The 17621-nt window shown below is 41.6% G+C and overlaps 1 protein-coding gene across 6 annotated transcripts in view; it reads left to right on the top strand.

Moving 5' to 3' along the window:
- The window catches only part of LOC109864463 (endothelin-converting enzyme 2-like), a 97087-nt gene extending 81752 nt beyond the window's left edge, over nucleotides 1-15335 (top strand). For all 6 annotated transcript variants that reach the window (XM_031797704.1, XM_031797705.1, XM_020452270.2 and 3 more), the window contains 10 exons: nucleotides 8716-8830; nucleotides 9153-9263; nucleotides 9912-10010; nucleotides 10292-10369; nucleotides 10543-10646; nucleotides 10965-11075; nucleotides 11145-11212; nucleotides 11371-11561; nucleotides 11938-12033; nucleotides 12437-15335. In XM_031797704.1, coding sequence (XP_031653564.1) covers nucleotides 8716-8830; nucleotides 9153-9263; nucleotides 9912-10010; nucleotides 10292-10369; nucleotides 10543-10646; nucleotides 10965-11075; nucleotides 11145-11212; nucleotides 11371-11561; nucleotides 11938-12033; nucleotides 12437-12613 — 1150 coding nt within the window. In that variant the 3' untranslated portion in view covers nucleotides 12614-15335. The remainder of the gene's footprint in view (nucleotides 1-8715; nucleotides 8831-9152; nucleotides 9264-9911; nucleotides 10011-10291; nucleotides 10370-10542; nucleotides 10647-10964; nucleotides 11076-11144; nucleotides 11213-11370; nucleotides 11562-11937; nucleotides 12034-12436) is intronic.
- Nucleotides 15336-17621: the final 2286 nt, after the last annotated feature.

Raw genomic sequence — 17621 nt, forward strand, 5'->3', positions numbered from 1 at the left:
AGCACTTGGTGGCCTATAGCAACACCCCAAAATAAAAGGCTCTAGATGTGCCAAGTGAACCTGCAACCACAACACTTCAGTAACACTTGACATAAGATCTTCTCTAAGCATTACAGGGATATGGCTCTGAATATATGCAGCAACACATCCCCCATAAGCATTTGTCTCTTCTATAAATGTTGTACAGTGGGGCAAAAAAGTATTTAGTCAGCCACCAATTGTGCAAGTTCTCCCACTTAAAAAGACGAGAGGCCTGTAATTTTCATTATAGGTAGCTATGACAGACAAAATGAGAAAAAAATCCAGAAAATCACATTGTAGGATTTTAATGAATTTATTTGCAAATTATGGTGGAAAATAAGTATTTGGTCACCTACAAACAAGCAAGATTTCTGGCTCTCACAGACCTGTAACTTCTTCTTTAAGAGGCTCCTCTGTCCTCTACTCATTACCTGTATTAATGGCACCTGTTTGAACTTGTTATCAGTATAAAAGACACCTGTCCACAACCTCAAACAGTCACACTCCAAACTCCACTATGGCCAAGACCAAAGAGCTGGCAAAGGACACCAGAAACAAAATTGTAGACCTGCACCAGGCTGGGAAGACTGAATCTGCAATAGGTAAGCAGCTTGGTTTGAAGAAATCAACTGTGTGAGCAATTATTAGGAAATGGAAGACATACAAGACCACTGATAATCTCCCTCGATCTGGGGCTCCACGCAAGATCTCACTCCGTGGGGTCAAAATGATCACAAGAACGGTGAACAAAAATCCCAGAACCACATGGGGGGACCTAGTGAATGACCTGCAGAAAGCTGGGACCAAAGTAACAAAGCCTACCATCAGTAACACACTACGCTGCCAGGGACTCAAATCCTGCAGTGCAAGATGTGTCGCCCTACTTAAGCCAGTACATGTCCAGGCCCGTCTGAAGTTTTCTAGAGAGCATTTGGATGATCCAGAAGAAGATTGGGAGAATATCATATGGTCCGATGAAACCAAAATATAACTTTTTGGTAAAAACTCAACTCGTCGTGTTTGGAGGACAAAGAATACTGAGTTGCATCCAAAGAACACCATACCTACTGTGAAGCATGGGGGTGGAAACATCATGCTTTGGGGCTGTTTTTCTGCAAAGGGACCAGGACGACTGATCCGTGTAAAGGAAAGAATGAATGGGGCCATGTAGCGTGAGATTTTGAGTGAAAACCTCCTTCCATCAGCAAGGGCATTGAAGATGAAACGTGGCTGGGTCTTTCAGCATGACAATGATCCCAAACACACCGCCCGGGCAACGAAGGAGTGGCTTCGTAAGAAGCATTTCAAGGTCCTGGAGTGGCCGAGCCAGTCTCCAGATCTCAACCCCATAGAAAATATTTGGAGGGAGTTGAAAGTCCGTGTTGCCCAGCAACAGCCCCAAAACATCACTGCTCTAGAGGAGATCTGCATGGAGGAATGGGCCAAAATACCAGCAACAGTGTGTGGAAACCTTGTGAAGACTTACAGAAAATGTTTGACCTCTGTCATTGCCAACAAAGGGTATATAACAAAGTATTGAGAAACTTTTGTTATTGACCAAATACTTATTTTCCACCATAATTTGCAAATAAATTCATGAAAAATCTTACAATGTGATTTTCCAGATTTTTTTTCTTCTCATTTTGTCTGTCATAGTTGAAGTGTACCTTTGATGAAAATTACAGGCCTCTCATATTTTTAAGTGGGAGAACTTGCACAATTGGTGGCTGACTAAATACTTTTTTGCCCCACTGTATCCTTGTATTGCTACTGATATATTGTCAAATGAAATATGTAAGTGAGTGGAACGAATTACAAAAATATCTGAAGCTGGAAACGCATCTCCCTCACTAGCTTTAAGCACCAGCTGTCAGAGCAGCTTATAGATCCCTGCACCTGTACATAGCCCATCTGTAAACAGCCCATCTATCTACCTACCTCATCCCCATACTGGTATTTATTTATTTTGCTCGTTTGCACCCCAGTATCTCTACTTGCACATTCATCTTCTGCCAATCTACCATTCCAGTGTTTAATTGCTATATTGTAATTACTTCGCCACCATGGCCTATTTATTTCCTTAACTTACCTCATTTGCACTCACTGTATAAAGACTTTTTGTTTTCCTTTGTTCTACTATATTATTGACTTTATGTTTTGTTTATTCCATGTGTAACTCTGTGTTGTTGTATGTGTCGAATTGCTACGCTTTATCTTGGCCAGGTCGCAGTTGCAAATGAGAACTTGTTCTGAACTAGCCTACCTGGTTAAATAAAGGTGGGGGAAAAAAGTATCAGAAATGGCTAATATATGAATGTTATCTGATGTTAGCAAGTTATTGATTTCATGAACCTTATTTCTAAGGCTACATATGGGCTATTTTCAGCCCTTTCCTGGGTAGCTTATCAAAAAAATCTAATGCATTCAGCAGTCCATTAATCAATTGATGTGTGTGTGTGTGCTGCGGGGTTGAGGCTATGAACCATGGGCTTTGCTCTGTCATCCCTTCCAGGCTTCTGGGAGGGAGGGTGGACCATGAGCCTGTCATAGCGGACGTACGCAATGTCCCCACGGGCTCTGGCAGCGTTCATGACTGGGATCAGGTCTTTCCTCTTCTGGCGCATAACTTCAGGATAGTCCTTGTTGAGAGGAACGTATATCTTCCTCAAGTTCTTGGCTCTTTCCAGAACAGCTACCTTGAACCTCAGGAACTTGACCACTATCGGCCTGGGCCTATCACCTGGGCCGGTGGTGGGTTCCCCAGTCCTGTGGGCACTCCACCTCAATCTTCCTGTGGTCCATCTTCAATTTCTCAGAGATCATCTCCCTGACTTTGTCCTCAGACTCCGTCCGTTCTCGTGGAGATTCTGCAATTCAATCCACAACCATGTTGTTCCGCCTTGATTGTCCCTCGAGATAATTTGATTAATCAGTCATTAATCAGTCTAAATGACTTACTTGTTGCTCTCAGCTTGCCGTTCTCCTGTTTCAACTCATCGAGCTGACTCTGGGAGAACTGCAAACTGTTCTTCAGGTTCTGGACCTCTCTAGTCAGGTTGTCCATTCTTTTGTTAGCAGAATCCATGAGTATTTGGACAAAACACTTGAAGCTATTTTCTTGTTGTCGTAACAACTGCTTGTAGGCCTCTTTTTGTTCATTTAAAATATCCTTCATGTGTGATAGAGAGACACCACTGTCCTCAACGGTACTCCCGCCGGCTTAGGTCTTTGTCATGGTAGCTAGCAAAGTATGTTACACTGTTACTCCTCGCAGTTCCAGACAGGGCAGATCACGGGGAAAATTGAAAACAACAAACAACAGTGATCTAGACAGCCACAATGGCAAACCGTGTCGCGGGCTGCATTCAAGAAAACCTCTCTAGCTTAACATCCAGCTAGTTTAGCATCTAGGCTAGCTGCGACGCCAAATAGCTCCTCAGACCCGTCCTTGGTCGGCAGGATCACTGGAAAGAGACATGCAAGCCCAGCAACTGATGCCAACTGTGTCGCGGGATCCAAACTAAGAATCAACAATTACCTAGAGCTAATGCTGCAGATAGCAAGACTGGGTGATTTGAAAAGTTATAGTCAATCGAGCAATAATAAAATAATACATTTTTTTGCTAAAAGTATCTTTAATTTACAATCTGTAGAAACTATGAGAATAGAAAGGTTCAGAGCTTTTGTGAATCATCACAGTACAGTTGAAAAATATGTGGCAATTAGAAATCCAATGTGGATGGTGTTAAGAGATAAATTGGGGTTGAATGGAGCTGAAGGGTTGGACTGATAACAACACTTGAAGTGAACCCTGATTTGAACAGGGCTACTTCTTCATTACACAAAGGAAAAACCTCAACCAATTTCTAAAGACTGGTGACATCCAGTGGAAGCGGAGGAATTGCAAGAAGGTCCCTTAGAAATCTGTATTCCCAATGAAAACTCATTGAAAAGAGTGACCTCAACAAAAAAAAAAGGTTTTCCTCAGGGTTTCGCCTGCTACAAAAGTTCTGTTATACTCACAGACATGATTCACACCGTTTTAGAAACTTCAGAGTGTTTTCTATCACAATCCACTAATGATATTCATATCTTATCTTCTGGGGATGAGTAGCAGGCAGTTGACTTTGGGCATGCATTTCATCCGGACGTGAAAATACTGCCCCCTCTCACCAAGAAATGTCCTTATTTTTTAAAGAAAAGCACATTTTTTGTCCTTTTTAAATAACATCCAATTTATCAGAAATATAGTTGTTAATGTTGTAAATTACTATTGAAGCTGGAAATGGCAGATTTTTAATTGAATATCTACAGTTGAAGTCCGAAGTTTACATATACTTAGGTTGGAGTCATTAAAACTTGTTTTTCAACCACTCCACAAATTTATTAACAAACTGTAGTTTTGGCAAGTCGGTTAGGACAATTTTTCCAACAATTATTTACAGACAGATTATTTCATTGTAACAGAATTCCAGTGGGTCAGAAGTTTACATACACTAAATTAACTGTGCCTTTAACTTGTTATGGCTGCAATCCCCCTACGATAAGTGTCATCAACAACCACTGAATAGCATTGCGCTACATTCAATAAATATTACTACAAATATTTATATTCATGAAATCACAAGTGCAATATAGGAAAACAGTTTAGCCTTTTGTTAATCTACCTGTCGTGTCAGATTTTGAAATTCTGCTTTACAGCGAAAGCAATCCAAGCGTTTGTGTAAGTTTATCGATCGCACAGCAAAACATTATGTACACTAAGCATTAAGTAGCTAGGTCACGAAAATCAGAAAAGCAATCAAATTAATCGTTTACCTTTGATCTTCGGATGTTTTCACTGACGAGACTCCCAGTTACACAACAAATGTTCCGTTTTGTTTGTCGCGTTATGTTCAGAAATCCACAGGAAAGAGCGGTCACGACAACGCAGACAAATTCCAAATAGTTTCCATAATGTCCACAGAAACATGTCAAATGTTTTTTATAATCCTTCCTCAGATTGTTTTTAAAATATATAATCGATAATATAGCTGTCCAAATTCTGTTTCGCGAGCAAAACTCATGTGACCACTTGACGCGAAGTTATCGTTCTGGCTCATTTTTCAAAATAAAAGCCTGAAACTGTCTGAAGACTGACACCCTGAGGAAGCGATAGGAAAAGGAATCTGGTTCATATCCCTTTAAATCCAGCAAAGGGAGGCTATGGAACATGGAGTTTTCAAAATAGATTTTGTTTTTTTACATTGCCTGCAATATCAGTTCTGTTATACTCACAGACAATATTTTGACAGTTTTGGAAACTTTAGAGTATTTTCTATCCAATACTAATAATAATATGCATATATTAGCAACTGAGACTGAGGAGCTGGCTGTTTACAATAGGCACCTTTTCATCCAAGCTACTCAATACTGCCCCTGCAGCCATAAAAAGTTAAACAGCTTGGAAAATTCCAGAAAATTATTTAATGGCAAACTTATTGTGGGAAGCTTGTGGGTGGCTCCCGGAGCGTTTGACCCAATTTAAACAATTTAAAGGCAATGAACGCTACCAAATACTAATAGAGTGAATGTAAAATTCTGACCCACTGGGAACATGATGAAATAAATAAAAACTTAAATAAATCACTCTTTACTATTATTCTGACATTTCACGTTCTTAAAATAAAGTGTTGATCCTAACTGACCGAAGACAGGGGATTTTTTACTCTGATTAAATGGCAGGAATTGTGAAAAACTGAGTTTAAAAGTATTTGGCTAAGGTGTATGTAAACTTCAGACTTCAACTGTACATAGGTGTACCCATTATCAGCAACCATCACTCATGTGTTCCAATGTCACATTGTGTTAACCTTGGATTAGCTTTCTCTTTAAAAGGTTAATTGATCAGAGAACCATTTTGCAGTTATGTTAGCACAGCTGAAAACCTGTTCTAATTTAATTAATCAATACAATTGGCCTTCTTTATACTAGTTGAGTATCTGGAGCATCAGCATTTGTGTGTTCGATTACAGGCTCAAAATGGCTAGAAACAAAAAACCTTCTTCTGAAACTCTAAGGCTATTCCATGCGAGAAACTGCGAAGAAACTGAAAATCTCGTACAATGCTGTGTACTATTCCCTTCTCAGAACAGCACAAACTGGCTCTAACAAGAATAGAAAGAGGAGTGGGTGCACATCTGAACAAGAGGACAAGTACATTAGAATGTCTAGTTTGAGAAACAGATGCCTCACAAGTCCTCAACTGGCAGCTTCATTAAATAGTTCTCAATGTCAACAGTGAAGAGGTGACTCAGGGATGCTGGCCTTGTGGAAGAGTTCCTCTGTCCAGTGTCTGTGTTCTTTTGCCCATCTTAATCTTTTATTTTTATTGGCCAGTCTTAGATATGGCTTTTTCTTTGCAACTCTGCCTAGAAGGCCAGCATCCCAGAGTCGCCTCTTCACTGTTGCCGTTATTTGCGCGTACTATTTAATGAAGCTGCCAGTTGAGAACTCCTTGGTCAAATAGCCCTTTCACAGCCTGGAGAATGCTGTGGTAGCAATGCCTGTTAAGTGTGCCTTGAATTCTAAATAAATCAGACAGTGTCACCAGCGAAGCACCTCCTCCTCCATGCTTCACAGAACCACAAGTGAGGAGATCATTGGTTCACCTACTCTGCGTCTCACAAAGACTCAACAAGCACAACACTTACACAAATTACTGATGATTGGCTGAGAGAAATTGATGATAAAATGATTGTGGGGGCAGTCTTGTGAGACTTCAGTTCAGCTTTTGACATTATCAATCATAGTCTGCTGCTGGAAAAACGTATGTGTTATGGCTTTACACCCCCTCCAGTAGTGTCGTCAAGTACTACAAGAGGGACTTGGTAAAATTGCAGTTGGCTCAGAACAGGGCAGCACAGCTGGTCCTTAAAAGTACACAGAGAGCTAACATTATTGACATGCATGTCAGTCTCTCATGGCTCAAAGTGGAAGGGAGATTGCCTTCATCATTACTTGTTTTTGTAAGAGGTGTTGACAAGCTGAGTGTACCGACCTGTCTGTTTTTAAAATACTAGCACAAAGGTTGGACACCCATGCATACCCCACAAGACATGCCACCAGAGGTCTCTTCACAGTCCCCAAGTCCAGAACGGACTATGAGAGGCGCACAGTACTACATAGAACCTTGACTACAGGGATCTCTATTCCACATCAGGTAACTCGTGCAAGCAGTAGAATCGGTTTGAAAAAGCAAGTAAAAAGACACACTTATGGAACTACAAGAGACACACGCAAAGGTACAGACACATGCATACGCACACATTGTGATATTGCTGTATAGAACATTTTGTGTTGTGGATATGTGGTGGTGTAGGGATGTTATATGATGTACTGTTTTATATTTAGCTAATTCAGGACAAACAGTTCACTGTTTTATCTTTTGTTTTATATGTCATGTGGGTGCTTTGGTGTGTTTGAACCCCAATACAAAAAAGACATGGCGGTTGGAACCAAAAATCTCAAGTTTGGTCTCATCAGACCAAAGAACAGATTTCCACTGGTCTTATGTCCGTGTTCCTCGTGTTCCTTTGCCCAAGCAAGTCTCTTCTTCTTATTGGTGTCCTTCAATAGTGGTTTCTTTGCAGCAATTTGACCATGAAGGCCTGATTCACTCAGTCTTCTCTGAACAGTTGATGTTGATGTGTCTGTTACTTGAACTCAGAAGCATTTATTTGGGCTGCAATTTCGGAGGCTGGTAACTCAGAGGTAATTCTAGGTCTTCTTATCCTGTGGCGGTCTTCATGAGAGCCAGTTTCATCATAGTGCTTGATGGTTTTTGCGACTGCACTTGAAGAAACTTTCAAAGTTATTCAAATTTTTCCAGAATTGACTGACCTTCATGTCTTAAAGTATTGATGGACCGTCATTTCTCTTTTCTTTACTTGAGCTGTTCTTGCCATAATATGGACTTGGTCTTTTTACCAAATAGGGATATATTCTGTATACCACCCCTACCTTGTCACAACACAACTGATTGGCTCAAATGCATTAAGGAGGAAAGAAATTCCACACATTTAACAAACACAGTTGTTCATTGAAATGCATTCCAGGTGACTACCTCATGAAGCTGGTTGAGAGAATGCCAAGAGTGTGCAAAGCTGTCAAGGCAAAGAGTGGCTACTAAAATACATTTGGATTTGTTTAACACTTTGTTGGTTACTACATGATTCCAAATGTGTTATTTCATAGTTTTGATGTCTTCACTATTATTCTACCATGTAGAAAATAGTAAAAAAAAAAATATAGCAAAGATTAAAATAGTAGGTGTGTCAACTTTTGACTGGTACTGTATATTGCTGTGTATTTAAAATATATATATTTAACCTTTATTTAACTAGGCAAGTAAGTTAAGAACAAATTATTATTTATAATGACGGCCTACATTATGCATATGGTCTTCGTAGAAAGTGTTACCAAAATTATTTTATATAACCTGACCTGACCATAACGAAATACGTCATAATAATGTCCATGCAACCAGCTTTGCCCATGAGGAAACACAGACATTGGATTGCCCCAAAAATTGACTGTCGTTGTTTTTTCTTTTCTTATTCTTGTCACCAACTTGTCCTCATGTTGCCTCTTCCTCCCGTCTCTCCTCATCTCTCCCTGCTTCTCCCTGTCTCTTCTGTCTCTCCCCGCCCTCAGCCTGCTCAACAACTACATGATCTGGAACCTGGTGCAAAAAGGAGCGTCTAGTCTGGACCAGCGCTTTGAGAACGCCCAGGACAAGCTGCTAGAGAGCCTGTATGGAACCAAGAAGGTGTGTTTTTAGACTGAGTCCTACTTTTGGCTTCGGTTAAAAGTAGTGCCCTAGGGATAACCCTGCGTCAGGAAATACCTTGTTAGGGCCAGTTTCCCAGACACAGATAAAGCCTAGTCCTCAACTAAAAAGGAATTTCAATGGAGATTCTCTGTTGAGCATGCTTTTTAGTCCAGGACTATGCTTAATCTGTGTCAGGGTAACTAGACCTGGTGATTTTTATGTGAGACTCTGTTTGGGCTCACAGCAAGGAATGTGTGCTGCCTCAGCACAGTAAACAGCTGGTGAGAAACTTATTGTGTGTGTGTGTGTGTTCGCTCAGTCCTGCACACCACGATGGCAGACCTGCATTGGGAACACAGATGACACGCTCGGCTTCGCCCTGGGAGCACTCTTTGTCAAAGCTACGTTTGATAAACACAGCAAAGAGATTGTGAGTATAATAGGCGCACAACTGCATTAGAGTCTATTCAAGTGTTTTACCATGGTGAACAATCCATGACTGTCCCCTAGTGGTTACCATGTATAGGCCTAATAAAAGGTAATCATAAAATGATCTTATTTGCTAGGACATTATAATTTTCATTAATAATCTATTTTAAATGCTTAAATGTTTATGAATACTTATGAATGCTTTGTATAATGTTATAAATGCTTATGAATTGTACAGATTATAATGTTTATATATTTCCTGTAAATTATTATAAATGTTTACATTTAATTAAATACTAATTTAGTAATAGTTCTCTGTCCTGCAGAGGGGAGAGACCAATATAGGAGAGAAAAAACATGCTATTAAAATGGAGAGATTGTTATTGGGTAGAGAAAAGAGGGGCAAGTAGAAGAGAGAGACGTGGAAGGGGAGAGAGAGGAGGCACAGAAGAAGGGCTGGTAGCTTTATACAGGTTGGAAATAGACTCTCACGTGCAAGTGTTCTTGGTTTTTATTATAATTCGCGAGGGTTCAGATTGCCCCGGGTATTTAGTCCATATCTAAGTGTAATTGTCAAAGAAGGATCTACATAATCTTTCCCTCTTTCTTGCTTCTTACATTTAATGTCTGTCTCTCACCCCACAATAAGGCAGAGGGGATGATCAATGAAATCCGTACTGCCTTCAAAGATGCTCTTGATCACCTCAAGTGGATGGACAAACAAACGCGTCAGGCAGCCAAAGACAAGGTCAGAGATGATGTCACCTACTGGATAGGCTATGTTTGGGTGCCAGAGGCTATCTATGTCTGTGAAAGAATGTGTGTGTGCGCGAGCGTGCACATGCATACCTGTGCACACCTGCGCACATGTAAGAGAGAGAGGACAGGGAGGGAGTAATATGGGTTTACAGGTTACAATACAGTAATTGGCCCTCTTTTTCCAGACCTCCAAATGTTGAAACCAGGAGGTTTCTTGTCCCCTTCCTCCATCTTGCCCTCTCTTATCACTTTTGCTCTCTTGGTCTTCAGGCAGACGCCATCTACGACATGATTGGATTCCCTGACTTCATCCTGGAACCCAAAGAACTGGATGATGTTTATGACGGGGTGAGTTAGTACCTTTTGTTGAGATGTGTCATGATTGAACACCATACATTGAGCCCCATACATTGAACCCTGTGAGTTCTTCAAACATGTTGAAGGTAAAATGACAAGGACACCTTTTATTGTTTCTAATTTATTGCCCTTTTTTCTGTCTGTATGTCTGTCTCTCTCCACAGTATGACGTCTCGGAAGAAAACTTCTTCCAGAACGCACTCAACTTCTACAATTTCTCCGCCAGGGTGATGGCCGATCAGCTCCGCAAGCCGCCCAACAGAGACCAGTGAGTCTTCATCAGCTGCACTCATCATCATTATCAACATCACCATCGTCATTTGATCTGAAATTGCGCTCTATTCCCTATAAAGTGCACAAATTTGACTCTGGTCAAACACTACATTAAGTTGGATGCTTTTTGCTCCAGTGTTGTCTGGTGTCACAGAGGACAGGCTCATTGTATTGGCTTGAGCACAATGAATGGAACGGTATCAAACACATGCTATTCCATTAAGCCCATTTCAGAATGACAATTAGTCGTCCTACTCTCACCAGCTTTCACAGGTTTGCTTTTTTATACACATCTCTGCCACCATCCTTCTAGATGGAGTATGACCCCTCCCACAGTCAACGCCTACTACATGCCCACCAAGAATGGCATTGTCTTCCCAGCTGGAATCCTTCAGGCACCCTTTTATGCCCAGGATCACCCCAAGTGAGTGTGTGTGTATGTGCGCGTATGTGTGCTCGCTTGCTTTTCTGACCCCATGTGAATTCTCTGCAGAGCACTGAACTTCGGGGGGATAGGAGTGGTGATGGGACACGAGCTCACTCATGCCTTTGATGACCAAGGTTGGTGTCCACATTTAACAGATTCCACAGAACTCATGGACGCATCCTCACAAAACACCAACTCACCAACACACACTAGCATGCATGCACAGACATGATTACTAGGTGTGCATGTTTGTAAAGATTAAGCATTTTTAAGATGATTTTTCCTTAATCAGGCAGGGAATACGACAAAGACGGGAACCTTCGACCATGGTGGCAAAATTCCTCTGTGGAAGCATTTAAGAACCACACGGAATGCATGGTGGAGCAGTACAACGGGTTTACAATCAATGGGGAGCATATAAATGGCAAGCAGACGCTGGGAGAGAACATTGCTGACAACGGAGGCCTAAAGGCAGCCTATAAGGTGAGTAGGTGATAATGCACTTGATAATGCATTACATTTAGTTGCTCACATACTAACTTATTTATCACTGTAATAATTATTAACTGTAGTAAAGTTCAGTTATTTTGTAACAGTAATGGGGTTGAGCAGTTATAGCTCAATCCATTACTGCCAAATCCATTGCTATGTATTTATAAAGCAATTGCATAGTTACTACTATGAAACAACATGTTACTATGATGTTATTACGGTTTTATTTCACATGGTGTCAGTGGTGGGATCCTGGACAGCATGACTCTTATTATACTATACAATAGTCTTACTATACTTCACCTCAGGGCCATCAGAGTGGCGGAAAATGTTATTATTGTAAAAACAAATGTCCTGTTGTGTTCAGGCGTACCAGGCGTGGGTGCAGGAGAATGGTGAGGAGAAGAGGCTGCCAGCGGTCAACCTGACCAATGACCAACTATTCTTTGTGGGATTTGCCCAGGTAGGTGATGGGAGTGTCAACTATATGCGTTACACACATCCTGATAAAGTTCACGTATCAAATACTCATGATTAGGGCTCAGGGTTTGCATGACAATATCATAAGCTATAAAACTAGGGGCCCAAGTTTTTTAAGTCAGGTCACACTCTCAGGATGAACTCCTACATCATGATATAAGACAAGGGGGTGAAATGAGAGGGAGTTCACATGCAATTGGGGGTGAAAGTAAGAGTGGAATATTAAAAGTACTGTTGGAGAAGTGGATGAACAAATGTGGGTACAAATGAATAAAACACTATTTTGGAAACAGAATGAGTATAATATGCAACAGTTGGGAAGCTAGAGAGGAGAATAATCTAGCTACTGCCTGTTTAATTTATCGGAAGATCCTCTCTTCTCTCAGGTGTGGTGTTCCGTGCGAACCCCGGAGAGCGCCCACGAAGGACTCATGACGGACCCCCACAGCCCCCCAAAATACCGCGTCATCGGCACCCTCTCCAACTCGCCAGACTTTGCTGAGCACTTCCAATGCCCCACTGGCTCCCCTATGAACTCGGGTCACCGCTGCGTGGTGTGGTAGGGCCTTAGAGAACCAGTGGGGGGTGCTGTCTGTGGAAGCTGCTTGGAGAATCAAGAGGAGGAGGAAGAGAACCTCTAACTAATCATCTGATGTTTTTTCTTCTAGTTTTCTTTACTTTGTACATGATGCTGGATTACTAGTGGTTTGTAGGTAGAGCAGGACAGACTCAGGTGAGCGAGAGGGAGGCACGTCACGTGGAGAGAAATGTTGTAATCTGCTGATGTGTGTGTAATTACAGTGTTATGGTATTTTTCCTCTTTCTCCATGCCCCAGTCAACCCCTCCACCGGTGGGGCACAAAGGCACGTTTTATTTATTATTTGCTGGACTTGGTATGGGGCCGGGGAGGAGGAGCCACTATAGACTGTCTATCCCCTCCCCTTTCTCTGTGCTACTGTGTTGTCTCTGTACTCGCTGTGTGCCCTGTTTACAATTTAAACCGGAGCCCTCTATTGACTGAGGGCTCTCACTGAAACCACTGTAACATCACAGGATGGGTTCAGCTGCCTTTGTGACCTCGCAGGAAGCACAGAAACTTGGCTGTGACATCACAGGATGGGTTCAGCTGCCTCTATGACCTCACAGGAAGTGGAGAAACTTCACTGTGATTGAACATTGTATATGGCTTTATCTCAAATGTCATCCCTATTCCCTATATTACTTGCCTTGAGGCACATAAGGCTTCCACAAGAGAGCACCACTGCTTCCGGCCTGCATTCCTTATATAGTATACACATAGTACAATGTGGCTGATGGAGCCATATAGACTCAGCTCTCCCTCTTTCTCTGTTGCTTCACATGAAGTGCACTGGCTTCTGTGAGTCCTCACAGACACCACTCAGCTCCCTCTGTCACATCACAATGAATATTTTTGAATGTGCTTCATTGTGACCTCATAGCAGGGGCGAGGATCTTAATATTCAAAATATACAAAATCAAAATCATCATACACAAAATCAATGGACAGGTGAAAGCAATATTGAAGCCTACTGATAGGCCTTGCCACCATATTGCTTATAGCTATCCCATTTCTTAAAGATTGGTGGAGAGCAGTTTGAGTACATAGAAAGGATACATAGGAAAGCCACTTAACAATGTTGATCCAACCAGGAGTAAGGGTGCGTTGCCCCTAGATGCTGATCTTGGTTCAATTTAGCATTTTCCCCAACAATGGTTAAGATTAGGAATAGGGGAGGGAAAGCTGATCGTAGATCTGTATTTAAGGGAAACTTCACACTGAAGCATCCAACCACAAGATGAGCAGAGGTCCATCTGGGACCTACAGACAGTGCTGGACTGGCTGTGACTCCGGTTGTAGGGACACTCACCACTTGCTTACCTATGTGTTTTAGTTGTTGTTTTTTATTGGCATATTCTGAAGTTGACAAAGTTAAAATGACATTCTCATTTTTAAAACTGCTTTTTGCCAAAGATATTATTATTATCATTTGTTGTTCCTTGTTTCCAGTTGATTCTTTGTTTCTCTGTATGCTAAGGGCCCGAAGTTGTGTATGTGTGTATGAACAGCCTTCGAAGCTTGTTTGATGTTTACTGTGTTTAAGCTGTCAGCTTCATTGCAAAAGGACAGTTTCTGCATGTGTGTGTATGCTTGCGGTTGTGTGGGTGCGTGTGTGTGAGCTTGTATGTGTGTGTGCCTGTTCGTGGGTGCATCCGTGCATAGTGTGCATATGTACACGTGTGCATATGTTTGCAGATTGCTTTGATACTTCATCCCCACTTACGTTGGACTATCAACAATGTCAAGTCAGCTGCAGTGATTTCACCTCACATTCCAAAATAATGTATTTGAAATGACTGGATATGTTGAAGAAGAGATATGTTCCTAAAGAACTCCGTGTTTGTACATGGTCTACTCCAAAGTGCTGCAAGACTGTCTTTTCGTGAGGGAGGGTGGGTACAGGATACCTTTGTTAATCTGGATATTGTTGGACTCTTGTTCAATCAAGCTATGTTAATGTTTTATCTCTACTTGCTCATGTCTGCACTTTGCAAAGTTGTTTCACTAGAAGACATGGAGATGTGTCATTACTCATGAGCATACTAGCACTGCACCACACCACACACCAAATCCTAACCCATACAGGACAATCCGATTGTATCACGACAGGTAGATGGAGTTGTGCTGTCTAATGTAAGACCATGAGGTTTAACCAATTACAGTCAGTTGATATTGGCTTCAATCAGAAGCCCTCCTGTTAGGTGAACTGCCCTGGAAAGATCTGCCATTCAATTTCACAACAATAAAGGACGCTGATGATTCATCCTCCCAGTTCATTATAACGGTCAGTATCATACATTTTGTGGAATCAAATATCTAACACAGAGAGAGTTAGCTATGTCTATTATGCACTACACATTTAGAATTGAGCGTTGTGCCCTTCAAACTCCATGCCGAGGTACACAAGGCCAGGGGTTAGAAGTCAGGGGGAAGTGCTTTCACATAGAGGGTTGGTCGGGGTTAGCCATAAATATTTACTTCATGAAATACACAGGTCTATATTTAAAGTGCAAGCAAAAATTATAACTTGAAAGTGTGTAAAAGCCTTTAATTAGCCAGCTAATGTCATTAAGTGTTCTCTATTTGGTCTGATGTGCTGTGCACCTGTCTGTCTCTGTCACTCCACAATTCTCTTATTTCTTCAGCCATCTAGTCATATACTTTTCAAACTATCTGAACTGTATTAAAGCCTGGTGAAGAGAAAGCTATCATTTTACTTATTTACTTACTTAGGCTTTTTTATTCCAATGTGGAACATTATGCTAAAAGCTACCGGCCGGCATTTCTTGGAGATGAGTGTTGAAATTAAAAACTGAAGTCAAAATAAGTTTTAAGGTCCATTTTGAGCTTTGATAGTAGAAACAGGGCTGCCAGCGAGACTAGACAAAAACCACCAGCGTTGTGTTCATTAGGGCATGCAACGGAAAACATTTTTAAAAAATGGTTTGCAATGTAAAAAATGAAAATGAGCATTTGTTATTGGAACAAGTCCAGGTAGGCCCTCACTGTTTCAGACCATTTTCTTCTGGTTGGTGCCTAATGAACACTGTCCTGTCAGTCAGCACCTGCCTAGCGACTTGCTAGTGCCTCTCTCCATCGCTCAGTGAGAAACAACTAAGCCAGTCTGCTGTCAAGTGATCACGGTCTGAAAAAACCTGTCTCAGGACAGGGTACATACATACATACAGCAGGCAGTCACTTCTGTGTCTTAAGTATGTCCCAACTGTATCTGGCATGGAAGACTTGTGTGAGAGCTGGTGTGCCATCCTGAACAAATGTTCTATTGATTTAATGAAATTAATTGTTGACCAGTTGAAAAAGGATTGTATTGAAATGGATAACACGATTGAAGAGAATCGCACAGCTCTGCAAGGAGATGTTAATGATGGCATATTCAATGAACTGATGAAATCTAATCAAGCACTCCAGGACAAGTAGTCTACAGAAATAAAGGAGCATAAAATCAAGAAATTAACCCAAGACAAAGGCTACTTCTGGAGAAACCCTGATGAAAGAGGTCCTGCTCCTCCTCTCCATGACAGACGTTGGAGGGTGTCCGCTTACTTCTATCCACCCCTGTCTGACCAACACTCTAAAACCAGCACCTCAGACTGGGCCGACAGAAGCCCGGAGGTGGCCCCGGACACGTGCAACGAGATGCCACACCGAGATGCCACACCGGACGGGGTAAGAAGAAACAACTACCAGAGGCAGAGGGGACCGTTCACATGGTCCCAGCACCCACGGGACTGAGTGTCTTCAATTTATCACGCAAGATATTGAGCCCTGCCCATGTCTCCTTGCTTGATAAAGGGTTAATTTTTGTTTCTTACAACAGTTTCGATGTTAAGGTAGACATGTAAGTTTTTTAGAAACATCCGTTTAAGGGAATCATTTAGCTCCCCTATTTGTGATATTTCTACTGAACATGTAGGCTGCTCACCTGCACATACTCTGACTTCTTTTTTGAAGTAAGACTTTGCCAGTCCTGTCTGGTCCAGCGACGGTGGGTCGCTGGTGATGTCTGGTGAGGACCTGCCTAACAACAGGCCTACAAGCCCTCCGTCCAGCCTCTCTCAGCCTATTGCGAACCGTCTGAGCACTGATGGAGGGATTGTAAGTTCCTGGCGTAACTCGGGCAGTTGTTGCCTGTAAGCTGTTAGTGTCTTAACAACCGTTCCACAGGTGCATGTTCATTAATTGTTTATGGTTCATTGAACAAGCATGGGAAACAGTGTTTAAACACTTTACAATGAAGATCTGTGAAGTTATTTGGATTTTTATTAATTATCTTTGAAAGACAAGGTCCTGAAAAGGGGGCGTTTCTAGTTTAATCTTTCCATAATTGACCTAAGGATGGAAAAAAGCTTTGCTTGATTTACAATCTGAAACATCAGTCCTTACCCGCCCTGCTGATAAGGGTGGGTCGGTTATACTCATGGATAGGAACGTTTATGTTAATGAGTGTCATAGACAACTGCTTGACAACACATTTTACAAGAAACTCAAGCGACCCACTGTCCAATTTTAAGAACACTATCTTTACTGTCCTAGATGGGTATTTAATTTCTGGTCAGATAGCCAAGGAGTTTTGTTAATTTTTGGTTATTTAACACTCTAAAATGTTCACTTTCTACACTTTTACAAAATTACACAAGAATGTTACAAAACCTCCAGGGCGCCCTATTGTAGCGGGCATTGATGCAGTAATGGCCCCTCTATCGACTTATGTTGACTTTTTTTATTAAACCACTTGCAGAACATCTCGCCTTCGCCTCCTTTGTAAAGGACACCAGCAGTATGATCTATATTATTGAATCTCTTGATCCTCTCCCTGAGAATACTTTGATAGTTCATTTTGATGTTGAGTCGTTATACCCGAATATTCCACACGAGGGCGGTATTGAAGCTATGGAACGTTTTCTTCTGCAACGTGACCCTAATGAACTACCTTCCAGTGCATGCATTATAACATTGGCTGAAATACTAC

This window comes from Oncorhynchus kisutch, linkage group LG19 (assembly GCF_002021735.2).
Source record: "Oncorhynchus kisutch isolate 150728-3 linkage group LG19, Okis_V2, whole genome shotgun sequence".
Classification (NCBI taxonomy): domain Eukaryota; kingdom Metazoa; phylum Chordata; class Actinopteri; order Salmoniformes; family Salmonidae; genus Oncorhynchus; species Oncorhynchus kisutch.